At 47.6% G+C, this 27,066-nt stretch overlaps 1 protein-coding gene across 1 annotated transcript in view; it reads left to right on the top strand.

Annotated features, from left to right (window-relative positions):
* Positions 1-27,066, top strand: part of LOC149340163 (uncharacterized) — a 69,674-nt gene that overhangs the window by 11,414 nt on the left and 31,194 nt on the right. The window contains exon 2 of the mRNA XM_089551064.1: positions 26,281-26,675. Within this exon, the coding sequence (XP_089407190.1) occupies positions 26,281-26,675 (395 nt within the window). The remainder of the gene's footprint in view (positions 1-26,280; positions 26,676-27,066) is intronic.

The following is a 27,066-nucleotide window of genomic DNA, read 5'->3' as shown; positions in this document are numbered from 1 at the left end:
AAAGAAAGAAAGAAGGAAGGAAGGAAGGAAGGAAAGAAAGAAAGAAAGAAAGAAAGAAGGAAAGAAAGAAGGAAAGAAGGAAAGAAAGAAAGAAAGAAAGAAAGGAAGAAAGAAAGAAAGAAAGAAAGAAAGAAAGAAAGAAAGAAAGAAAGAAAGAAAGAAAGAAAGAAAGAAAGAAAGAAAGAAAGAAAGAAAGAAAGAATGAATGAAAGAAAGAAGGACTCATAAAAAATTACGAGGAACTTTAGCGGCTAAAGTGCTGAAAGGCGAAAGCCTGAGTGCCGCATTCTGCTACGCGATTGTTCACTTCACATTTTGTTGGTGCATTAATTAACTGCCAATTAACGACGCTTAAGCTTCGCCTTTAGGAGTGGAACGCGACAGCGTGTTGTAGCGCTGCCACTGAGTCCATTGAACGCCACCACCCGTTCGGCGCGACGCCTTGCCCTTTGAACGCAACGCTTTTTAAGGAAAGTAAATGGCGCAGTAATTCTCTGTCGTCTCGGTGACACCTGAGCCGCACTGTACAGGAAGGGAGGAAGTGGAGTGAAAGAAGAAAGAGGGGCCGTAGTGAGGAAAATGAAAATTGTATTTGAGGAAAGGAAATTACGCATTAACTGTCTCGCATATCTCAGTAGACAATAGTCGAAAATTGTATTTGACGAAAGAAAGTTGCGCAGTAACTGTCTCACATATTTCGGTGGACACCCGTAAAAATTCGCGCGTGGTGGCATCACGACAATTTGGACCAATCTGAAACGCGGACAAATACGCCTTGCTCGTCAGTAAATTGGTTTTTGAGGAAAGGAAATGTATCTGTCTCGCATATCTCGGTGCACTCCTGAACCTCGCCGTAACCGGAAGGGAGGAAGATGGGAGTGAACGAAGACACCGTATTCACTAGACGCACCTTTGTTCATCCCAAATCATCGAGCTGGCATGGCCGAGTGGTAGCGTGCTCGACTCGCACTCCGGAGACTGGGGTTCGATTCCCAAGCTCGGCCAATTTCTTAAACGGTTTTATTTATTTATCTGGTCTGACTAGAAAGGTTAATTGGACTAATTGGTGAAGTAAGCAATTAACTAAACTCAAACTTACTTGGAGCATCACTATACGATCCCTTTAATTGGTTGCATGGTTAGTAGCCAGAGTACAATTGGCCCCGTTTGAAATTCGCGCACTGTGACGTTACGACCGTTTCGACCAACTGAAAAGCGTGACATTTCTTGTCGACAGCTCCTGCTTACAACGATGAGGCATTAAAGGCTTCCGCCTTAATAATCGCGCAACACCTGAGATTATGGACGACGAAAGGTTCAGTCCGTTTATGGTTCGGCCTGCTTTTATTTCTTTCAGCGTAGTTACATTCTAAGCAGCCAAGATAGGAATCTCGGTATTTTGGGAGTACAGTGGGATTGCAGTCCTGAATTTTTTGCTTACTTTGCATGCACATTCAATTATAAGTGACTGTAGATGCACTGCAGAGTATGTGCAAATGAATACGCAGTGCATCATGTCTTGCTTGTTACAGTTATCAAATACAAAAAAAGAAGACAGGTAATTTTTTCACAGAACATGAAGAAGCTATCGATCTGAGTGTGATTTTTGTTTGCATTTCTTTCTCATTTGTTCGAATGGGAAACGTTTTAGCTTCTCTAAAACATCTCTAAGTGGACGTTAAGCTTCCGCACTGAAAGCACTATATAATTAGCAATATACCATCATTCGCAACTTCTGCGTTACATATAGAAGGCAATGCCCCACACTCCATAGGCGAACACATGACAGACGTGTTAGCGCACTCAGTAGGCCCTTGAGAAACAAAGTCTCTCTCGAAAATACCGGCACTCTGGAGCACTTTGGAGCACTTTGTAGCATTTCCGAGCACTCTCTGACACTTTGTAGTAGGCTGAAAAACGTTTGAGCCCTCTCATATGTTCCTGCAGGAAAACTCTAAACCTGTAAGCTGGAAAACTATACCACGAAACTATGACGTCATATAAACCATAGTCAACGGCGTTGCCGGAGATGCATGCAAATACTCACACGGGGAATTATTTATACAGGGGTGTCCGAATTCAGAACGCGCTTCTCCAGCTCACAAGCTGCCAGCATTTGCGCTTATGAGCGATGCGTCATAAAATCCATGGATGTAAGGAAATTGCCGGTAATCCAGGAGAAGCAAGCGAGACGGGAAATCGCTTACTGGGACAAATGTTATTTTATTGGATATGCTGCGAGGCGAGTGGTAGATCAACAATGCTAAAAGCGTCGTAATTAGTGTGTGACAACTTTTCCTGTCACTCTCGCTTTCCTAGATGACTATGGAACTAAACATCAGCGTTGTGCCTGGGAACGGGCAACATATTCTGATATTCGCTGGAATCAATGCAGCCGATAAAAGCCAGTCGCGAAGAGACAGCGGCCGCTCGAATCGGCTTACCTTCCACACGCATCGCACACTCCCGGAAGCCCAAAGGCATTCCTTTCTCCACCTGTAGTCTCTGCGAGTTTATATGCGTAAAAAAAAATAATAAGCAAATCATTTTAGCGTCTACGTTCGCCCATTTAGCTCTGCATGAGAACAAAGCAGAATATTCTTAAGGCATGCAGAAACTCATGCTGCGCCAAAACAAAGCGCGTGGTTTCGGAGCGGATGGGTAGTGGGGGAAGGGGGGGGGGGGGGGGGGGGGGATGTGTATGTAGTAGGCGGCAAACACGAGCGTTACTTGGCGCTTTCTAACAAGCAGCCGCTCATTGTCTCCGGTTTTCCTCTTGGCATATAAACCACGCAGCCTACGGCTTTGCGCTGCCGGTTCCTTGTTACCACGCCGTGATTGCAAGAACGTGAGCTGGGTATTATCTGTACTGAAAGGCGCATATACATGCAAGGTCATGCTGGCAACTGCTTTAGCGGGTGTAGTGGCGTACTTTGGTGCCTCCAGAGTGAGAATGTTCGTATTGGTCATAATGGCGCATTACTAAATTCGCAGCATTTTGTTGTACAAGTAAACATGCGCTGTCAGCAGTTGGCAACGATGGAAAGGGAGATTGAGCCCTTAATTCTGATATAGTATACGGACACTTTAACATATACATTAGTCACAGTAAGCAAATGTTATTTCTACACTTCGCATCGGTCGCAACATGAGGCCATCGTGGACGGAAAAGCGTTAGCGAGTAAGACGCATTAGGCACTGGCCCACTGCAAGTTCACAGTGGCGTCCCCTGTCCAACATCCTTGGGCAAAAATTTTGAATATTCGAAAATTGTAGGACACTGTTATGAAGATATTGAAGGTAATGGTCCATTCTTCTGATGTGTAGCGAAATCTTTCTTTCAAAGTGTTTTCATCACTCGCATCCAGCAGTTAGGACTGCAATAGTAAACCAATGGAGAATGCTTTTGAGGAAAGCAAAAACGTTAATAACAAAAAAAGGCAAGCCTTCCGGTGGGAGACCTGCGGATATATTGATCGTTGTAGTGAAATCTTACAATATATGAAAAAAATTGCGTTCATAAACTCTTTCCTGTTTAAAATGCTTTTGTGCAGAATTGTTGGGTATAATTTTCGTAACTATGGGACTGAGATAACCGCGCAAGCACCGGCAGTCGGAAACCAAAGCAAACGTCTTTGTGAATTTGGCCCGAGGTTCGGATTCGTAATCTGAGCCACAGTTGGCGAGAGTTTCGTTGAAGGAAGAAGACACCTTTCAAAGAAATCCGGCGATTCTGATTTTCCTCCATGTCTCAACGAGCGTGTGTAAATGGCTCCGCAAGTGTGCGTTGAGTCTTGGCTTGTGTGCGTGAGTGTCACACCATCTCGACTTAGGAGGCCAAAGCTGGCGCTGCTTGCATAGCGAGCGTCCCGCGAGTGAGTACGAATGTTATTTCGAGGCCGCTAAAATATAAAAAAATGCACAAAGTTTCCTGAATCGAGCATTTCCTCTTGGCAGCGATTCTTCTTGCGTAAGCAATGCAAGAGGTACAAGGCGCGTTTCGTCTAGTAGCCTGTAACTTAAATTAAGAGATGTAATTGCAACTTATTACTTTTAAATACATGTTGGGAATGTCGTCTCTGAGGCGAACTCATAAAATTTTCATATAGTGCCCTCTATAGGTGCAATGCATCTTCACCAGGGTCCACTATACGCAATAGCTACATGCCATCATAGAGGAATGAAATGCCCCCAATGAGTATTCGTTGGTGTCCTCGCCGTACGTTGAGTGCGTTCCCGTCAGATGTTACCCCACTGTGGGAGACAACTAAAAGTCCGATAGGCCGAGATTGTGACGTACATGTTTGAAGCAAAACAACGCCTTTGTTATGGAACTCCGCGCCAACTGTGCCAAACTGCTCCACATGTGAAATCGTGCTACAGACAGCGACAAAACCGAGCTTTCTTGCTCACTTTTGCACCACATCTGCGCCAAATCGTTATCGAAAAACACTGGCGACAGCAAAACCAAAACTGAAGCTGACGCTTTAATTTGTTAGCTGCGCGCTCCTTCGACGAGCGCGACAGAAAAAAAGGAGTGCAAAAAAATTTTAAGCTTCGAAGAGTTCGTGAAAAGTATCTGCTGTTCGATTTGAGTCGCAACGCGCGTTGTACATTCGACGTACGGTACGAATATCTGAAAATCGCCGATTTTCCTGTTTTGCGGTCAAAGATTGCGGCGTTCCTAAACAGTGCTTACTGGCTCGACATGCATGATCTCGCGCTTGTCGCCGCATAAAACAGGCTGCGCTTTCCTCGTTTGGCCGATCGCCATCACGCGTCAACAGTGCACGCACGGTATACTGCCAGGCCTCGCTTGAAGGAAATTCAATGACGGGCGTCGACTAAGTGCATGCACCACACGGAGCCCCACTGCGCCGCCTCCCGGCGCAGCTGAGAGTTGGCCGCGAATGCGCTAAGAATGTGAGCAGGCCCCAGTGCTTACACAGTTTCCGATCTCAGTGATGCGCGGCGCGCATCGAAACGGCGCATACGTGCCGACCACTTGATCCCTGCGCAATTTTCGCCCGTAATAATGCTCCTCTAGGACATATGGGATGGGAAGAAGCGGAAGAGGGAAACAAAGGCCTCGGAGTCAGCCTGCGCAAGGGCTGTCTTACGCGATAGTTCCGTTTTCGGAGCCTTCAGCAGCAACAGTAAAAATTCCGGAGACACTTAAAGGTGCACTAAAGATGATTCTCAGCCCGTATTTTTACCGCGGGAAGTCGATCTACACGTTCCGAGCATTCTTAGAAAAGTTGCAGTTATCCTGTGCGGCCGATTTTCCTATTAAATGGGATTAAACGTCGAAGTTCCCGCCTTTTTTTTCTTTGTTAACTGACCTCCGATAGTAGGAGGAGTCAACCAGCACGTAGAGTGCCTTTCAGCCAGTCGCGTGGCGGTTTCGCTTTTATTTTTTTTTTTTAGGTTTCCGTGGATAAATAATTCTAGTCGCAGGCAACATAGCGGAAATAAAAATACGCGTGGATTCTTTACTTTCGCAGATCACTCCGAGTATTACTACCTGACACTCCGGCGATGGCAGAGCGGCAAGCCTCCACGCGACTTACTGAAAGTCACTCCACACTTTAGTTGACTCCTACTCTCGGAGGTCAGGTAAAAACAAAAAAAAGAAAAGGCGGCAGCCGGGACTTTTAATCCGATTTTACCTGGAAATCAGCCGCACAGGACAATAATTCGAACTTTCTAAGAATGCTTAAAGAGTGTAGACCGATTTCCCGTGGTAAAAGGCGAGCTCAAAATCCTTCTGGAGTAGGGAAAGCGGGGGGAGTTGGTTACGAATTTTCATATTAAATGTAATTTCCTGAAAGTGAATGTGAATTTCTGAATGTTCCTTCGGCTGTAACGATGGGCCGCTGACACCGCACTGTCTTCGGAGACCTATCACATGGCGTGGGCCTGCCCCTCCAACCCCGCTATTCCCCCCATCCCCAACACAACCCGGGAGGACTGGGAGGCGACCCTGCTCGGCTGCCACGACTTACAGGCCCAACAAGCCTTAGTCGGGCGCTCCCCGGCGGCGGCCACCGCCACTGGGGTCCCAAACTAGGGACCTCCACCTAGTGCTTGTAAGGATCGGTCCCTTACGGGCTGATTCAAACATACCTCTTGTCCCTTTATAGTCAAGCCCGTTATACTTAGTGGCACGGGCAGGGACACTTTATTTTTGTTCTTTTTACGGTGCGACAATAAATTTTGTCCCTTTACAGCGACCGACGCTATATCTTTATTTATTTTTATCCCGCCCAAGCTAATCACTGTCCGTTTTTAGCCTGATAAATGTTTGCACCACCACCACCTGAAGCGACACGATGGAGAAAGTGATCTTCCTCGGCTTCCGACAAGCCATGTATTTTTGGCGCATCCACAGTCGCGTTTCTTTCAAGTCATTTTTCCGCTGGAAAATCTTTCTTTTTACTAAGTTATTCGTTGATTATGTGATTCAATGTTCCGAGGAAAAAAAAAACAATATATACGATCCTTCTCTGCATAACACATTGGCCCATACCAGTTCGTCATCACGGGTCACCATATCTGGGATGGGTGCGTTGTCATTTAGTCTGGGAGTGACTGAACTGCCATTGTGTGCAGTCCCGCACCTCACAGGTACCCAAGGCAGTAGTGACATGAAAGTTACGGTCACTACTAGTACCACTACTACGACCACCCCACCACCACCACCTTGAAGATAACTTCTAGGGACACAGGGAACCATTGTCCATTTCATTTCACGTGACACCGGCACAACGTAGCGGTACCCACGTCGACGATAGGCTTCGCCACTCGTTGCATGCACCGCCTCACTGTTGCCTGCTATATGCAGCTAAAGGCAACGGTACGTCGCCAATGCGCAAAGGTCCGGTCATTTCGCAAGAACGCTTGAAAGCCGCGGCTACGTCAAAGAACAGCAGTGACCAATCTAACAGGACCAAATTCATCCGAAATGGGAAATGGCTAATGGATCCTTATACAGTACGGCTCCTGGGGAAACGCTGTCAACAGCCGAATGTTTTCCCCACAACACTTTGCACACTTGCGCAGGCCGGTATAGGTATGGTCCTAAACTCAAATTCATAATTTCATACATAATGCTTATGCAGCTAGCAATAGATTCTGAAAGCCAATCAAGCCGAGTTCTGCGTGCTTTAAAATGAAAGTAAGAAATACTTTTGCGCTGCTTGCCTTGTACTTGCGTTAGCCTGTTATTGTGCACGCAAAAAGTATTCAGCGAGAATTTTGTACAAATGAAATATTGTGTCTCTACTCTTTTAAATACAATTATCGAAAGCTTAATGCAATTTATTTCAACTTTTTTTCGACAGGAAAACTATCAGAAACAAATTTATTAGGCGTTCACCACTGCGTGGAGGAGCTCACATAAATTCAGACTCGGCTAGATCTGAGCTTGTTAGTACACGAAACGTATGTTAATGGATGACATTACAATTCACGTCCAAGCTAATTCCGCATTCCGATGTCACGAAATTCGCTGATTGGTCGAAAGAGTTCACGTGACCTTGTGACGTCATCGCAACCTGTCCAGCGGGTTGTGAGCAACCTAGTTTCTAGACAGTAACCTAGACAGAAAATATAAATAAAAAATCTGAAAACTATGTGACGTACGCAAATGGCGTATCATCAAAGAGTAGTGGATACCTGCTACTGAAGCTAGCAGTCCGATAATGGTGGTTGATGGACCGACAATTGCAAAGAAAGGCAAACAACCACATAAGTTGCAGCAGAGCTGCGACAAACGTGAAATCGAATGCTATCGCATCCCACTCTTGAGAAGACAGTAAGCGTCCCCATAGTTCTCGGGAGAGCAAGAAATAACAAACAACAGCAATTGGGCGAAGCAGCGAAATAACCGAGTGATCAACGACTGCTTTCTGAAACAAGACCGTAGATATTTACAAAGAAGCAGGGCTCGAAAAAAAAAATTCGTTTAGAAGCCAACAAGGCTCAGACTAGCGCCACTGCTTGTCAATGTGAATGACTGGAACGGCGCCAGAACATTTATTTTTCAATGTCCGCCAAGAACATGAAGATTTGACGCAAGACGTGCATTCTGCAGCGATGAGGATACATTACAGAATTTCGCCGATGATCTGTTTTGTTTCTTAAAAACATCAGCACCAAAGCGGAGCACTTTGCACTGACAATTGCAAAGGTACGTGTAATGGCAGGTCTCCCGTCAGGGTCGGCTTTAGTCATGCGGTCTGCCCTCTTGTCCAGTCACTGATACACTTTCCGGTCGACGCGGTATACATGTGCTCGCAAAAGTTTTCGCAATGCAAAAGCTAAAACAAAATGGAAAGCTTACTCACATTGCAGTCAAGGCATGCAACCGCGAAGTAAAAGGTGTCTGTGCACGTCTCTGGGCGACCTGCGCAACGCACCACTCGACGTGAGGTAGCTTGACCAGGCAGCGAAAGGATTAAGCTTTCGCGTCAATTCAGCCTCCCAAAAAACTTTCACGTGTACCTGAACGTCCGCTCAAATGGTAGCAGTATGGTATGTGCACCACCGAAGGGATTAAGCTCTCTCGTGGATTCCTACTCCCGAAAGCTTTTACGGACATCTGAACGTCGGCCCGAATGGTAGCAGTATGGCGTATGCACCACCGACTACGCGTGTAAGCTGGATAGTCTCGTACTTTGTCACGCAGTCATGGCTCGCTGATTGAGTCGGTTGTTTGGGACCAAAAATACCTCTCTGGTTCCGGTCCTTTTTAGCTGATAGATTGCGCTGTGTACGCTAGGAATCGCTGTAAAATCTATTTTACAGCGTTAACTGTTACTAGCCCTTACCCCGGTTTCGCGGCGTCGTTAGCGTTGGCGTCCGCACCGCAAGCAGCCACGCTGATTAGCCAGCTAACACGGAGTGACGTCCCACATGACGTCACTACAAAGCGTCCTGGCAGCGCGAAGAAGAGGAAGAACGAAGAAATTTTTCCCTTTTCACATGCCAGCTAGCACTGAAAAACGTTCGCAGTAATCACACGTGACCGCCCTGTGAACTTGTTTCTACTCAGCCTCCTCTTTCTCGCTTCCTTTCTGTCGTGTCTGGCTTGTTGATTATTGATCGATTGATTGACTGATTCATTGGGTGATTTTTTTTTTTTTTGTGCGCCGGTGAAACACTAGGCTATGAGAGGCGTTGTGTGGAGGGTCTGGGATTGATTTCGACCGCGACCTTCTGGAACGCCGTATCTAATGGGATACCGTGGAGGGCGTTTTCGTTTGTGTATAATTTTTGCACCAAGAGTTCGGTTTATCGGGGTCCCGAAGCAACTCAGGCTATGAGGGACGCCGTAGTGAAGGGCTCCGGAAATTTCGACCGCCTGTGGTTCTTTAACGTGCTTTGCACCAAGAGTATTTGAGTAACTACCAGGATTGCGCCGAGTTAGCCTGCTTCGAGAGACCACCTGATTTGTTTTATGACGTTGTCGTGAATCAGCTCAGCAAGTTTGCGACTTCGTGGTCGACGATCTTTCAGGTGGCGGCTAGTGTGTCAAGTGGGACGTGAACAGTCACATTTATACATTCCTCGGATATCCAGCAATCAACGAAAGAAGGCGCTTGCACCGTCGTCTTTGTTACCCGCTGTTCTTTAAATCATAGAGCAGTATATCTAGGCAATGCACACGAAATGTCGCCGACATTGTGTGCGTGAAAGCCACTTGAAAACACGGATCTTGACATGCTGTTATTTCCTGCTCTTCTCCTAACCGCGCTCTGGTTCTATGTCAGATAGCCTATCGATAAACGACAAACTGGCCGTTATCAATGGAAATGCTCCTTCACCTTCAAGAAATGTGCAGCGCATACCGACAGTGCCAATGCAACTCGCTCACGGACGCAGGCAAAGCGCGGCGCAGGCCATTCCACTTTATTCATTTATTCATACAACACCTTATTGTGTTGTGTTGTGTTGCGTTGTGCTGTGCTTAGAGGCGCATAAGCATCTAAGGCTATCATGTGCTAATCTCAAGGCATAGAAAAATTGCTTTCTCCAGTTTCCCAAAAATTTGAGGAAAAAAACAACAACGGTGGTGTAGAGGACCTAAAAAGTTAGTTCGTACTACCTATAGCAATGACCAAGTAAAGTAATTAGTAGAAGCGTTAAAGAAGGTCGGGAAACCTCAGCGGCCATCCTTGGCTGAGCAAAGACCTCGAGGCTCTGAACAAACCAAATAAGGACTTCAACCTCCTTCTCAGGAGTGAGAAAATGGGTGAGGTGTATCAGTTTGTGTTGCGAAGCAGAGGGTCAGTACAGCGCCCATGTACCGTGCCCACACGAGGTTCGTTGTGGAAAAAAAGATATTCGCAACACAAAAAGAAAAACATGGTACATTAGATCAAGTAAAAGATAAAAAGTATAAAACTCTAAAGGAACCCACGTTCCTGTGCGGGCTTTGAACCCCAGGTACCTGACGCCCTGAAGCCATTTTCACCTTCTGCCGGCGATTAAGGCACATCTCTTATACCCCCCACTGACTCCCCCGTTCGGTTGGAGAAGAAGGAACGTAAGTTTCACATTCGCGTAAATGGGGTTTTGGCTGCGGAGTTATATACGCACCCCCTAAACACAGGTCCCCAAACAAGTCTGGCGCCCTTTGAGCGCGTGGTGAATGCATCATTTGCAGGCTGTAAAAATCGAAACTTTGGAAGTTGTTTTGAGAGAAGGTGAATCTTAGATAGTGCGTGCACTGCGCTGTGCGAGCCGGAAAGTTCACGGTGCGTCTGCCGGTGAAACGAGTAAGGTACTGAACGCCTCTTCGCGTTAGGTCACGAGAAATACCGTACGTGACGTTCAGAGTGGGTGCCCCGGCATTGTGTAATTCCTCTCTTCTTAGGCTCGTACGTCAGCGCGGATGGAAATGACGTGAAGGGAAAGGTCTGGCTTTGCGCCAACACGAGCTCGTATTCATCCGTGCTATGATTGGCCTTGTCGCAGCGTAGCGCGCTGCCGACGAACTCGCGGGTGACGACGCCAGCGGGGGAATCAAGCTCATCGGCATAGGTAAAAAGATTTATGCACACAGCGACAATGCGTACAGTGTGATCGTGTCGGTAGCAAAATAACCAACGACAGAGCACAACCAATGAACATGTCGTGCATCTGTTGAAGAATAAACGCACTCGCTGAATATTGACGATACACGTCTTGACAAGCTTTCTGCACTAACGACGGAACTCACCATTATCTGCATTCGCCACTCTATCGTGATTCCACTAGTGGCTTGAAGTCTACAGATGTCTTAGACTACTTGAAGCGGACCATTTTGCTTGCGCTATTTCCGATGTTTACATTCCATTATTTCTCTTCTTTTCGTCTCATTTCCCCTTCAACAGGGGCACAATACGAACCTCAATGTGGCTCAGGTCACCCTCAACACCCCGGTACGTCCGCTGTAGAACGTAGCCCTCTGATCTTTAACTAGCCATGCCCTCTGACAGGTCAACATCTTCTCTAATGTTTGCTTTTTTTCACTCTAGCGGAATTTTGCTAAGGTGTGCTGAACAGTGCCCTGCAAAAACCATCTCACGTTTGCCAAAAATCTGAGGTCTCTAGCAGTGTCAGAGACGAGCGCTTCGTGCTTACGCGAGTGTGGTTAAATCAGAATAGAAGCACATTTATAGTTATCGGGAGACAATATAAGCGGGTGATTGAGAGTGGAATGAGGCCATATAAAGACCTAGAAGCCCGATACGATCTTCATCTCCTTACATGTAGTACAGAAAGCTGCAATATAAGTATAACTTTCTTTTTAAGTATAAGTATAACATATAGCGCAAATAGGCACATTATCTTTAACGCAGAAGTGAAGAGGTTACAGACATTGGAACACAATTTTCGACGCGAGCTCCCAACAGAACAGATGCTAATATATTTTCCTCCATAAAACAGTAAATCGGAAGGAATAAAAAAGAGGCGCGGCGATTTTGGATATTCACTTGATTTATCAATACGAGGCAAAGGAGCGCGAGGAACTAGAACGGTCACGTGGTGTTTATAACCTTTTTCTCGATGTTATATGTTGCACACGAAAATAAACCGTTTTCATTTGGTAGTAATCAGATAGTGTGTTTTCTTTCTTTCTGTCGTTCTTCTTAGTTGAGCTGCTTTGCCTCTTCTAAAACGTAGATACCATTGTGATCTTTACTCACTGTGGTATGTAATTACTTTTATGGCCCCACTGGGGTATTTCTTGAAACATGCCAACCCCCGACAGTGGGGCCCTTCCTTCCACTCTTTTTTCTCGCTTGTCTGTCGTTCACCCGTGCGCAACTCTCGGCACGTGGCTTCCCCGTCTCGGTGAACAAATAAAGCGAGCGAAAAGCGCACGAGGGGTGGGATCGAGGAGTGGGAGGAGAGCCGCCCTACCTCGGGCCTCCAACCTGTCATCTCTCTGTTCTCTCACCGTTATGTAGCAACCCATCCTGCCCAGTCCTCTACACCCCCTCTCACTAGAAGCATGCAGCACCAAGGAACCTACGCTGCCTCACATTGCGTTGGCTCTGCTATATGATACGGTTGGAGGCCGCGGATCGAGATCTGAAAGCTGTTACAACTGTGCGGTACAACTGTGCGTGATTGGGTACCGATTTTGCTATTGTATGCCGTGCTGTAACCATTGCTAGAGTGAAGGGAGAGATTAGCCAGACACCAACTTCCTATGTTCAGTATCATCGAGCATTCGGCCCCTGACCTTCTGGCGCCAGCGTATGTGCCTTCCCCATCAATGCTAACAAATTGGGAGACACGGTGCAGAAGTGGCGTCAGCTACATTGCAAGATGTATGCGTGCGCTTAAGAACAATTTGCGATTGGCCTGAACACTGACCGCTTTCACTTGCCTTCACTCTATTACTTTAAAGACCACCTTTTCGGGGCATTAGAGAAAGGGCGGAAGAGCAAGAATAAGGTGATTTTGATTGGCACATAATCTGATGGAGAAAAATCAAACTGTCAGGAAGTCTTCGTGGAGAGAGGCATGCAGCTACTTTGTGGTAAAGGACGCTCCGCTCATGCGTAGTACGAAGGGAAAATGAAGTGGAGAAAGTGACATATATTGCGTGTCGTTGGATATCGCGATTGTACAAGTCAATTAAGGACTGTTTTTAAGTAAAGATAGCTTTGCACGCGCTAGCCTGCGAGCGTTTATGTTCCGCCTTCTCTACAGCTAGCACAGCGCTGCATGCTTCTAGTGAAGCAGGTTGCATAGCGTCGCACGCGAGAGTAGTGCCTTCGCCGCCGCAACACACGTGCTGCTCGAACGGGCGTCGTCGTTACGTAGTGCGTACGCCCACTGCTGCCGCTCATGTCTGACAGCGTCTTCTGAATGGGAAGGACACGTCAGCGCCACCTCAGCTCGGCGTTAGCGCCAGCCTTAGTGCGCCTGCCCACGATGCAAGGCGCTCCTTCACCTAATTGCAGCCTTTTGTTTGCCAGCAGAAGATTCGCGAGCCCAGAGGGATGAGGCCGAAATTTTCCACGTCGAAGACGCAGCCCAGCTCAGCTGATGAGAAAGGTTATGAAAGAACTTGCAAGCGCAAGTTCGTTACTCAGTATACGCGAGTGCCTTTTGTCTGAGTAGGCAAATTCGAGCGATTTCTCAATGGAATTCCAGAGGACAGGCTGAAGGAGAGTAATGGCACGTAAGCGCTGTCAATACAGGCGTAAATGTACATATTTCGTAGCGTAATCAATTGCCGGTTTTCTTTCCTAGTCTATATTTGCCTAGCTGCCATAACGCATTTGTAAGAAAGGTGAGCGTGAGCCTTAATTTTGCGCATTTGATTAAAAGAAAAAAAAATGGAATGTGGAACATCGTGTCCTTCGCCATCCTTGCAAGGTTTTTCTGTTCTTAAGCCCTTAATCGTGCCTCTCCGAGGTTCGTTTCTCAGAGGGTCTTGGCTCCTGAGAGCAACCACAGTAGACGACAAACATGAGCTGAATATATTCACATCAGATAAGATATTTAATGTTATGCTTTCTTCTCTTCACTTATCTAGCAAAATTGAAGCCATTAACGATGTCGGTCATTTCTGTTAGTGTCATCCGGGCAGGGCTGAGAAATAACGAATTCGCCTGCACTTCACAGGCCTGAAAAATGCAGTGCTGCAACAGCTCTCAGCATTTTCAGCCTTGAGAAACCGCTGCTTATCTTCGCTTTCACTTAACTGATATGGATGCCCCGCAGCACCGACTTAAGCGCTCCTTGCGGTTACGAAATCACGCTTTTGTTTCGTAACTCCGCTCAACTCATCGCGTCGAAGCTGTCCTGTATGTTCAGTGTTTGCAGTTCGCTATGGCACTTTAGAGAGGTACGGAAACAACAACCTAACCTTAAAACAAACAAAAAAACAAAGAAGTAAAGAGTTCAGATGCTAAAGCGCGCAAAAGTGATACAGGGTGGCATGCATGCACTCGAAATCGGCCGCACAGGTTTGTTCACCTCTGGACAAGAAGTTACTGTCGAAAGAGGCCCTTTAGCACATGTACATAAGGAAAGCAACGCTGTGGGAATTCAGGTAAAGAAACCTCAAGCGGGAAATACCCACTTCCCGTTACACTGTTGAATGCGCTCCATTTGAAGCAATGGCAAGCAGAAAGGTGCAATGATAATTATTAATCTGTGTTACTTCAGGCCGTCCTCAAGTGCTTACGTGACTCTCTTCCCGTTGACACTTCAGGCAAACACCAGAAAGAAGAAAAACTGTCTCAGAATTTTCTGAGCTAGTCTGTGGCTCTCCACAGCGGCGCCACCGGGTCTTAACACATATGGTCCTTGACGCGCAGAATTCGGTGTCCGAACGTGCTGACCAGCGATACGATGCTTTGACAAAGGTTGGCGGTGATCAGTAACAATTCTTTATAAGAACCTCTGTTTAGAATAGCTTGAAACTACTCGCCTGTTAAATATGAAGAAAAAAAACACATCTCTTCCCACCGGAACGAATAAATGGCGGCGGTAGGCTTCTTCACGCTATGAGAGTCCCACACCGGGGCCCACGTGACTCACCCGAAGAATAACAATAACGCGCAGACAGGCACATAATATGCTATAGCTTCGTCTGGACCACGCCTACGTGCTTAGGAAAGACCAAACTGTCAATGAAAATAACTTGCTTCTATTCGCAATGACTCAGGGTGTGGATATTATCGCACGTGACAATACAGTGGGACATATATCGCGTCTAAAAAAGGTGCATCTGTTAGCACAGGTATCAACTGCAGAACTAGTCCCTTTGGACTAGCATTTGTGGGTGAGTGTGTGTTTGGGGGTGTGTGTGCGTGTGGGGGGTGCCACAGAGAAAGAAAGCTTTACTCAGTGCTTCGTGTCTGTCTGCAGACACCTCCAGAGAGAGAAAATAACCGAAGACCTTGGGTCCTATATTCAATAGCATATATACTTACACGCGCGAAAGCAAACCAACCGCATTAAGTAGCAGTATCTACCCAGGACTAATAGGACACTTCATCCTGTCCGCGTAGCAACTGGGGAACACAGCACGGAGAGAACGAAGGGAAGGAAAGAGGGAAGGGGGTTGACAGGAAGGTGCCCTTGACCGCGTCAGCACTTCATGATTTCACGCGCTAGATGCGCGCGATTCAGCCGCAGACGTTGCTAAGCGGGCATTTCTATTGTGGGGCTAACCCAAAGGGAACCGCGCGCGAGCCATTTCCTCGGTGTCTTGATCGCCGTCGTCCGTTGTAGGCGCGAAAGAAACGCGGCATTTTCCTGTCAAAAGACATGAGGAAGCTGTCAGTGAAGTCAAAAAGCAAACAAATAAAAAGCAAGCCAAGCAGAATGAAACTCGCCGTCTCCGCCTACGTAAGCCATGAGCGAGCCCCCAAGGCGGGGATACCCTTTCAGTACGGACAAGCCGCAGTCGTGGCCAAATGAGTAAGGCAAGACGCGGCAGACACGAAGTGTTCACACGAGTCCGAAGGTGATTCCCCGACTGGACGCTGGGTGATACAACTTTTCCGGCAGACCTCTTAGCCGCGCCTTTTTGTTGCTGTTGTTGGGTTTTGAACATTTCTGCAGCGCGAGGTTCCGGTGATTTGTACCTGGCGATCATAATTATTGCTGCTATACTCGAGAGCTGAAGAGAACCATTCCCCGGATCCTTGACACTGAACTCGAGGTGAAATTTCCGAGGGACGTTAATTCCACTTTTTCTTTTTGCGCGTGTTCTTAAACGATACTTTGCAGTCAGCCGAAAGCAATGTAAGACAGCAGGTGCGTACAGTTATTGCCATTAATTTTAAGTTGAGCTGTTTTACGTTGCATAAGTGCATCAGCGATTTCCTCATAACTAGGTATGAAAACATGCCTTTAGAACCGTCGGTGCTTCGACCATCCCGGGAAAGTAACGCGTTTCGGTGGTTCGGCTTAACTTGCACTATCAACTCGACATTCATACTGCTAGGGTGGACATTGAGACAACATGTAAAGTAAGAAAGCTTTCTTTGTGTACTTCTGTACACGGCTTATGCCAAATAAAGCCCCATATAGGGCGGTAAATGTCGGTTTATTTAGATGTGCACAACTTAGCAAGATGCATTTTTTTTAGATGACGAAAGTAGATGTAAATAGCTCAATACGCAGCGCTATCTTTAAGCTGCTAACCATCCTACTAACCGGTACTAACTTTCCTGCGCTTCCACGATAAAAGATCAACTTCCTGTAGGTCGCTGATGTACACGACGACTCAGTATTTCCCCCCCCCCCCCCCCCCCCCCCTCTTCAACTCAACCATTTAGCCGGCAATTGCCCGTAAGCTGCATAACACTGAACAATTCCCGAAATAGCAACGGTAATGAAACACGTCGATTTAGAATTACGTCTACTAACACCTGAACAATCCAATTACGTGTTGTTCACGAGAAATGGCGGCGCTGCAATCGATTTTTGTCCCCTACAAGCTCCATCGCACACAGAGTAACGACGGGCCATAGCGTGTCTAGGAGGAATCTTGCAGAAAGCAGAATAATGTTTCAGTTCACCGTTTCTGGCGGTTTTCTCGCCCATGGCTCCTGATTGCTCACTACTACACCCGCTGTGATGTGTAAGCAAATCGCGCTCCGTTGTATGACGTATACTGACGACCCCGTCCCCTTTAAAGTATCCCAACGTACTTTCACTGCTACGCTTTTAACACCACATATATACACACGAGAAGAACAACACATAACAAGGATTTTTTATGTGTTGTTCTTCTAGTCTGTTTAGTGGCGTCAAAAGCGCAACAATGAAAGAACATAATCGCAACCAACTATAGCCCAATTTGAAAACCTCTTAATCTCAACGTAGAGAGAGGGTGTGGTAGATGGTCCTTGGCGATCACAAAATGAACAAGGGAGGGGAAAACCTCAGGTTGCTTGAGCCAACGTTTCGACAAGGGGACTTGTCTGTGTGTAGTTATTCTCGTGTCATCTCTAGAGAAGGCCATTTCAATATTTAATTAGAGCGATGCTAACTGGCACCACTGCTGTGCAAGGTGTATTTTTCGGATTTTGCGAACTGCACGATATAAGATTAGTGGCGTTGGCAAATGCGTGCCAAATGTACAGCCTTTACCAAAAGTAACCAGGCTGCATGGTTTGCTTATCATTCGAATAGTAGGGCCTTAACAGCTTCCCGAAAGATAAAAAAGTTCTTTCAAGGTGAGCACAGGGGTTCTCCTTGCGATACAGAGATTTAGAGCTTGGAGGCTGACAAAATACCTTTAATCTACGACTGAGAAGCAAACCCTGCAGCCTGGTTACTTTTGGCAAAGACTGTACATATTGGAGCTAACATGTTAGAGATTCACATAGCAGGATAAATACTCAAAACGGCCAGCGCAAAATTTCGCTTTACTGTTAGCATGACATTTGGGTGGGGCGCTATAGATGGTGAGAGATGGGCGCCACGTATTTAATACAATTTGACACAGGGCGTGTTTGCGGCGTCGGACGAATGTAGTGTGCTCGAGTTACGTCCTTCGAGCAAACTGCCAGGTAAAAAGCAGCAGGCACGCAGCCAATTCTGTCCTCGCCGGCTTTCCTTTACACGAGCTAAACTTAGAGTACTCTAACTGCTCTGCTATTTCAAAATTACGACACGTGGAACTCGACAAAGAAAAGGCAAGGACTGGGTAGCGCAATCTAAACTAATAGGTTAAACTCGCATATTTCCTCTTAGCCTGCTTGGTAAGAGGAACATGGCTGCAGCGAGCTCGTTGTCAATTCGCGACCAGAGATATTCACGCCTAGAAGGAAAAGCAAAAATGAAAAGAGAGCAGTGTTTTTCCTATCTGCATGCATGCCCTTTCTTCCGCGCTTGTTACTTGAGAGTTTTTTAATGTCGAATGTCGCCTGCAATCACGCTCGCGGAGGATTCAAACGGATGAGGGAGAGAGAGGGAGAGGTGAGGGAAAGAGGAAGCTTGCAGATGCGGTATTTGACGCGCCGCCCAGGGCTTTCCTAAGAGGGGAATAAATCTCTACTTGCTGGTGAGCAGCGGAACCGCCGAGACAGAGGGTTGCTTTGAATGTCGTTGTTGCTCAACGACCGGTGGAATTTCTCGCAAAGCAAAAAGGAAGCTGGAGGTAGAATAAAAAAAAAAAGCGCTAAAGAGGAATCCACATCTGTGTGGTCTGACCGTTCAGTTTATCGGCTGGCGATCGGCATATAAGCGTCGTTGCCGGATCAGAAGCTGGCGCATATGCAATAAGATCAAAGGATACGCGTTGCCCGCACACCCCGCTTTCTCAGAATCGGGAAGAGGCTCAACGATTGCGCAGGATGGCTGACCAAAAAACCACAGCTCGTGGGCATGGAAGATGCATTGTGGCACTCTTTCTTGCGTTTCCTGGTTTGGTCGCTTGTCTTGCGGTTTAGCATTGAACGCACAAACGCACTTGCACGTCGTGTGCCAAAAATTTATCTGGGCAAGTTCTCTCGACTGGTACTGAATATATCCGATTCTATAAAGAAACATAAAAATTCGCCTACATTTATGCTTTGGAATCCAAACACGTGTAGAGGAATAGAAGCATTGATAATCGGCGCAAGAAATTTAAGTCTTGATTTGAAGAAAATAACGCCAGAGCATGCAAACCACGAAGACAAGGACGAGACACAAAGCGCTATTTAAGTTGCTTTTGCAAGAAAGTACTGACGTTCTTTTGCCAAGAACCTTCTTCACTCACGATAGTCCGGAAAGGTACATCAGGTTTGTGAGTCTTGGCAGTAAATAAAGCATTTAGGCTATTACCTCGGCAGTTTTTTATATCTTTAGCGAGAGAATCTAAATTTAAGTCCTTGCAGAAGTTACTGAATTTTGTTTTAACTCTGACAGCACTTTTTTTCACCTGTACAAAGTTCTTATTGATTGCCGCGTAATTTAAGTCTCTCGAGCGGTGAGAACATCACTAATAATCAGGTTCTGCGCATTTTCTATAAAAGGAAGAAGGAAAAAGAGACGACGTGACAATACAAAACGAATCGAGTATTACTTGTTTCTGGCTTCAAGAATTAAGTGTGAAGGCTCATATATCAGGTCACAAGGTTTGTATAGTATGAAGATGTAGTAGTATGAACATGTAGTTAAAAACTACACTTACACTGGCCAGCAGAGGTGACTTGAAGATTAAGGCACACATAGTTTATTTAAAAGAATCACTTTATCGAGCGACTGTTTTTTTCTCTCGAAAACATATCGATACCGTCCAACCAAAATATGAAGGAAAAAACTGACAATATGCGAATACATGCTGGTGTAATTTTTAGTTCTTTTGCTCTTGATTTTTGTTTCCCCTATTTGCAAGGAAACCGGCACACATTTCATCATTTATACTGCGCGGTATGCCAGCTATGTCACGTTTTATTTGTTTTTTTCTCTCTCTTTTCAGTAAATGCGTATTACCTTTCTTGTGGTGTTTTCTCTATCTGCACAGTTCTCTCCAATATGAAAGGTAGCCACCAGCTTGCAAAAAAAGACGAATTTTGGGATTATTTCTATACTAAAGTTTAAAATTACTTTCGGATACTATACGTCAAGAGAAAAACCAAGTACAAAACAGGAAAAAGGGTGCATATCACACTTAATTATGAAGTAATCATTAATAGAATTCTCAAACTTTGGTCGCGTTTGTTTACATGGGACCTGCACATCACGTATTCTATTTGTGTTCGACGGGCTCGAAACAATACTCGAAACCCATGTAGGACATGGGTCCCTTGCGCGGCGTCAGTGAAGCATAAAACAGCTGGGCGGACTTAATGATCATTCTAGCCGGGGGCAGGGGGGGGGGGGGGGGGGGGGGGGGTGCGGTCCTATTTTAATCATTTATTTCTTGGACTTTTTCGTCGAAATTACCGGATTCAGCTCGTTTTACTTATGTAAAATTTCGATCGTCCCCTCAACCCTCTCCGCCACACCCATTAAACCGCCCCTGGCACATATCCCAGTGCAGCACTCGGAAAGGCGCCTGCTCCACCCACCGATAGAACTGTGTATATTATATACGTGCGAAGTTGGCTGAAAATGTATACGCTGTGGGCCAAGTGCCGTCAACGCATGCGTTCGTTTGCTGCGCTGATAGACGACAGACGGGCAGCGGAAAAAGGTAGGGAAGAGCCCTAGAAATGCCTCCGAATATCTATTGCCTTTGAATTTTTCTGGATTATTTAAAGCTCTCATTAGTGCTGGCTGCCTTCTTGTTGACGAAGGCAGACGTTTTATACACTGTGGGAGGGACACATCACCCAGGGTGAGCAAATTGCGCTTAAAAGCAAGCGGGAAATTGAGGTCAATGTCAAGACACCGAAAATTTATTGCCTGCCGACCTTATAAAAATGTGTCCTGGTACTCCACACGGAACTGCTGCACAGTGTTCCTTATCTTCAGGCTATTTCAGCCGCTCGTTTGGTCTGCTGCGAAAAACACACCGGAAAGGCACGCGTACACGTCCAGCAACGGTCCTCCTCGTAAAGGAGTTCCTTGGTGTTGCAATGTAACAGCAAGCCTACCCGTGATAAGACACCGCCACGGACAGCCAGTCACTTCCTTACGTCGCTTTCAGGGAGGGGGAGAGGGAGGCCACAGAGAACACTCGAGAAGGGAACGTTCTGCGGCGTCCATCGTGTACCAGGAAGACAGACAGAGGCGAGCGCCTCCTTGGGCATCGGCGCTGACCACTCAGTTTTTTTTTTTTCCCCCATTGCGTCGCTTATGTGGTCCGTGATGTCCCATGCGATTTCCATCGGGAAGCAAACACTGGCTACCGCCGACCGCTCCGTGCTACCCGCTTTGCGCTTCGCGCCCGAGGAGCACCCGCTTTCTAATCGATCCCGAGAACCACGGACCTCATCGCGTAACGCCTCAGCACGGGGGATCCCCTGTGCGTGACTGCAGGCGACGTCGCCGGACCTCATTTCTTTCGCCCAACCCCAGTCTCTCCGTATTTCATCGCTCGCTTCCCGAACATCGCGCAGACCTCCGCGTCGCTGGCTGCTCGCGCCGTCCGAGATACAATCAACGCCATGTTCGAGCGAAACCGGACGTTCGCCGCGCTCTTCCCCGGCATCCCTCGTCTCAATGCCGCCTTGCAGTCACTCCCTCGCTCGTCTTTCAACCCCTGCGGCGTTCATGGCGAATGCGCAGCTCGCCGCTACGAGGCGTTGGGGCACTGTTACCGGGGTGGTCGGTCGGTTGCCCCTAGTCGAAGGCGCTGTGCACCAATCGCAAGCGTGCCTTGCCCGGGAAAGCCGGGCTGTGGTATGCACCGGGTTAAAGAATCACCCCCAGGAAGATCGACGACCGCGTCGAGAACAGAGTGCAGCTGGCTGGGCGAGCGCGAGGTCCCTGGTTCGCTTGGGAAGAGTTCCTTCACCGCGATGCCGTGCCGTGGAGAGGAAGGAGAGGGCGGATGCCTACGTGGTTTAGCTCACGTTCCAATTGTGTTGAATTTCACAAACAACGAGATGTGCGTATTAAAAACCTTCACTAAAGCCGACGGGGAGCGGCAAACCGGGCAAACCAAAGCATTTGCGACTGATGATAAGTCGCACAAAAAAGAGGTGCTTCCGGACCACCACAAAAAGTCAAAGCGAGCTGACGATGCGATGGGATATCACAATTTGCACTTTTTTTTTAGCTCCCGTTGTCGGCAGTGTGGTGACGTCACGCCGAGACCGAGAGCCATCATCCGGGCACTGAAATCCAGTCATCCGGGCTCTGAAACGAGAACATCCGGGCACCGTACGAGACAACGAGATTTAACGTCTCTCTCTAAGCCCTCCTACGCGACCGGCATGCAAGCGCCGGTTGGTCTCCAAACGAGACAAAAAATAACTGCTGCCAGTGCCTTCTCAATGTTTATCAAGATATCAGTGGAGCTGTGGGTTTGATAATGCACGGAATTATAATTTCCGATTTCTAATAACGCGTGCAAAAAGCAAATAAATGCCACGTTACTCTTCGCTGTCATACGTGATCCGGGGGAGAAGCGCTGCGTTCAAAGGGCAAGGCATCGCGCCGAACGGGTGGTGGCGTTCCTCCCTTCCTTTACGGTGCGGTTCGGGTGTCCACCGAGATGGCAGAGAATTACTGCGCCATTTCCTTTCGTCAAAAAACCTTGCGTTCAAATGGCAAGGCATCGCGCTGAACGGGTGGTGGCGTTCCTCCCTTCCTGTACGGTGCGGTTCGGGTGTCCACCGAGATGACATAAGGCCAGTAAACATTTCATGCTTACTCTACGCTCGTTTACGTTTTTTTTTTCAAACCAAGGTTGAACTTCGCTATTTGCGAATAAAGAAACAGACGAGTTTAGATTGTACCCAGAACTTTTCGAGGTTTTTTTTTTTTTCAGCTGTCTAAGGACTTCTAGTGTTGGTTGAAAAAGCGACTGTGCACCTCGCCACGTAAAGTGTTATCTTCCATTCATTCTTCCTTCTTTTCTACGTGCAAAACATGGATATCAACATATAGAAAAGTCAGCTGACGATAGTGAACGGAATAAGGAAAGCGTGGTCGTATTTTTATGCGCAAGAATAAAGAAAAATTAAATCCGTCTTGAGCCAGCCCTACGCATTCCTGCGTAGTCCAGGACATGTGGCTATGTATGAACAAGTAAGCGCACTTTAGCTTGAAGTTTATTAAATGAGAAAATGTTTCCCGATAAACGTTCTCGCGTTTTCCATCTATAATTCAGCGTACACCTCCGCTGGGCAAGTGGACAAGTAACGCTATTGCAGCGACTGCCTCATGGTGTGCTAGGTCAATTTAGGATGCAAATGAGTGAAGCAAAATCAAGGCAGTTCATATTAGAAGTGCGCGCAAACAGCATTCTTAGCATTTCGAAGCTACCGCACGAGTTATCAACGTTAATGCAGAGCACATGATCATGTCGCTCATTCGAAAACGTCTGAGGGTTCGGTTACTTCTATATGCAGTCGCATTGTCATCACTGCTACTATCACACGTGAAGTGGAACCCTATATTACAGAAACGTATTTTAAACATTCCCGTCATTGTCGCTTACCGCCGCAACTATGTTCGGTTTTGAACCGAACGCGGGGTAATCTTCCTGAGATTTACGCATGCTCATTAGGCCACCTGCACCGTACATAAGTCACCACCTTCGTTCATCCGCTGCCATTGTGAACAAGGGACCCGTACGGGCCCCGAAACGGCAATTGTTTTTCCTTTTTCTTTCCTTTTTTCTTTCTTTTTTTTTCCTTTATGGCGAGTGTTCCTCTTTTCTGCTATTTTGATATTACATGGGCTCTGCACTAGCCAATGGCGAGGCGATGCCGGCTACTGCTCCGCCCAAGCACCGCCTTTTCTAAGCAGCTGTGACCAATGCGGGACACTAACGTGTTTTTTTTTTGCTGTTTTTGTCTTTTCGCGGTGACTGTACAAGACGCAACGCAGATAATCGTCTCAGCCGGACTTCCCCAATCCCCCCGGCAGCGCCATTGCAGAAGCTCTCGTAACGCCGCCGCGAAGCGCAGGAAGCGGCAATGTCAGAAAATAAAACAAGACAATGCAACCTGACCCCTGCCAACACAGACGCAGGGCGATGTCAAGCGCCAGGAATGAAGTTCTCGGAACCGCATTTTATCGAATCAGCTGCGCATGACCTCTTTTGGGCATCGGTGCCCGTACTGCGTGGTCAGTGAACTCAGGTATCGCTCCTAATTCGGATGCCTATAGAAGCCATGCTCCCTCTCCTGTGAACGTGTGCCCTTGAGAGGGCTGGGAAGGTTGCCGGTGCCACAACGCATGCAGCTAAAAGGTTGAGCGCACCCTTGCAGGTGCCGCTTCCTTTGTGTGTCTGCCCGATGCTGCTGTTGGTTTTGTTTATGTGGGTTTAACGTCCCAAAGCGACTCAGGCTACGAGGGCCGCCGTAGCGAAGGGCTCCTCAAATTTCGACCACCTGGGGTTCTTTAACGTGCACTGACATCACACAGTACATGGGCCTCTAGAATTTGGCCTCCATCGAAATCCGATCGCCGCGGTCTGGATCGGACACGCGTCTTTCGGGTCAGCAGCAGAATGCCGTAACCACTGAGCCACCGAGGAGGCCGGTCATGCTGCTGTTACAGGGCGCGCACTTAGCCAAAGGGCGTTTTATGGCTTTAAAGGTTGCAACGTACCTGAAACTAACTATAGGAAGGAAGTGGATCTGGTGTGGGTCCCAGCCCACGCGGGTGTTCTAGGGAACGAGGCCGCTCACAAGTATGCTCGAGGTTTTGTCAGCCGAGCCGGTGACGGGGTCGCGGACCCTGATGCCCCAAGGGGTGAGACGCTAATTACATATCAGGCCATAACAACTATCAGGAAGGGCTCTTCCACCTTAATCATGTATTTCTTGAACTTTTATTGTCGAAGATTGGGTTTTACCATGATTTTATCATGTATAATTTCTCGCTTGGGTGGGGCAGCCGGAAGGTGACCGCCCCCTCCATGAATCCACCCTTGCCTTCCATTGGCGACGTAGACGTCGGAACGCCTCCTCTCTGGGCTGTCGCAAACAGTTTCCGCTGCCGCTTCCACCGTGATAGCGCCATGTACGGCGATGCGCAGGGAGCGCTTATTGGAAACGTCGATTCCGGGCGGCGTGCAAGGAAGGCGATGATTTTCTTTTTCATTAATAGTGTCTTCCACAAACTTTTGGGACGCGCGTGTACTTTTCTCGCGTGACATAGGCGAGCTCCTGTTCATAACCAGCGGGTGCCTGCCAAACGCAGTTCAACTCCTTTACATTTTCCAGATTATTTTTTTTCTTCCTCACGGTCCGGGTCTGCTGTCACCACTTGGCTTGTACACATGTACTCCCTAACAACATTCTACAGACCGCTACCTACTTAAGCAAGGCCCATAGGGGATTAATACCATGTCAATGAAAATCGCTAAAGAGTCCAAGACGTTCAACTGGACTAGTTGGTAAAGATTCATGGTGACACACAGCGCAAAAAAACGAGGAACCAGAGTAAGAAAGACACAGGACAAGCGCTAACTCGCAACTAAAGTGCTTTATTTGCTAAAACCTCCTTATATGCAGGAAACATGGAGGAAGATATACACTGCGTATCTTCCTGCATGTTTCCTTCATAAGATACGCACTGTGCATCTTCCTGCATATTTCCTTCATATAATAAGGTTTTAGCAAATAAAGCCTTTAGTTGCGAGTCATCGCTTGTCCTCTGTCTTTCTTACTCAGGTTCCTCGTCTTTTCGCGCTGTTTGTCACCATGAAAGTGTCCATAAGTCCATGAAACCTTTCAACAGTTTCGAAGGATGCTTCGTTGCATTCAAGGGCTGCTGATTCCGTAACCTTATCTATGTCAGTTGACCTGCTTGACAAACAGCCAGGGTAGAGCCTCTGGTAATCGAAAGCGTTTGTTTGGTTTGGTTTGGTTTGGTTTATGGGGTTTAACGTCCCAAAGCGACTCAGGCTATGAGAGACGCCGTAGTGAAGGGCTCCGGAAGTTTAGACCAACCGGGGTTCTTTAAAGTGCACTGACATCGCACAGTACACAGGCCTTTAGAATTTCCCGTGTACTGTGCGATGTCAGTGCACGTTAAAAAACCCCAGGTGGTCGAAATTTCCGGAGCCCTTCACTACGGCGTCTCTCATAGCCTGAGTCGCTTTGGGACGTTAAACCCCATAAACCAAACCAAACCAAACCAAACCAAACAAACGTTTTCGATTACCAGAGGCTCTACCCTTCCCTCCCGTTACCTTCGCAGCCGGGTACCCGGACCTAAGCGCGGCCTACTTGTCTGCCGGAGGAGCAGCGTCTCCCTGGGCCTCGTCGGCGTTTCCGCTGAGTCCCGCGGTGTCCACAGTGGAGGCCCTAGCGGGACCCCCTGTTCCTCCTCCTTCCCAGCAGCAGCACGGGGCCCTGCCCCTGAGCCCGACTGGTGCCGGCGGCGACTCCCTTCAGGAGGGTCGCGAGCTGCGCAGGGCGCGGCGCAACCGGACCGTCTTCACCGAGGGCCAGCTGATGGGCCTCGAGCGGCGCTTCGACTCGCAGAAGTACCTGTCCACGCCCGACCGCGCAGACCTGGCGCGAGTGCTGGGCCTCACGCAGCTGCAAGTGAAGACCTGGTACCAGAACAGGCGCATGAAGTGGAAGAAACAGGTGCGCCTCCCGCTCCACACCCGCTGTCAAGTTACCCGCCGCGGTGGCTTAGTGGTCAAGGGGTGAGAACAAGGACGCGGGATCGATGTCGGGCCGCGTTTCTGTAAAGGCGAAATGCAAAAGCGCCCATGTGCTTCACGATGTAAATGCACTTCAAGAACCCCAGGTGGTAGAAATTAATCCGGAACCTTACACTCCAGAGTCAGTCTCAGCTCGTGTGCACTTTACCGCCTCCACGGTTATAAAGAAAGCATGGTTCCTTCAAGGGACGAAATTTAAACCTTATGGTTAGGAACTCACAACCAGAAGCTATACCTGTGTAGTGCTGAACGATGAAAAAGGCAGCTCGCAGCTTATTTCAGTAACCTGCACCAAAATCTCAGCACACGTT

The sequence above is a fragment of the Amblyomma mixtum genome, chromosome 6 (genome assembly GCF_055824585.1).
Source record: "Amblyomma mixtum isolate Tamu chromosome 6, ASM5582458v1, whole genome shotgun sequence".
NCBI lineage: Eukaryota > Metazoa > Arthropoda > Arachnida > Ixodida > Ixodidae > Amblyomma > Amblyomma mixtum.
This window is presented reverse-complemented; position numbering and strand designations above follow the sequence as displayed.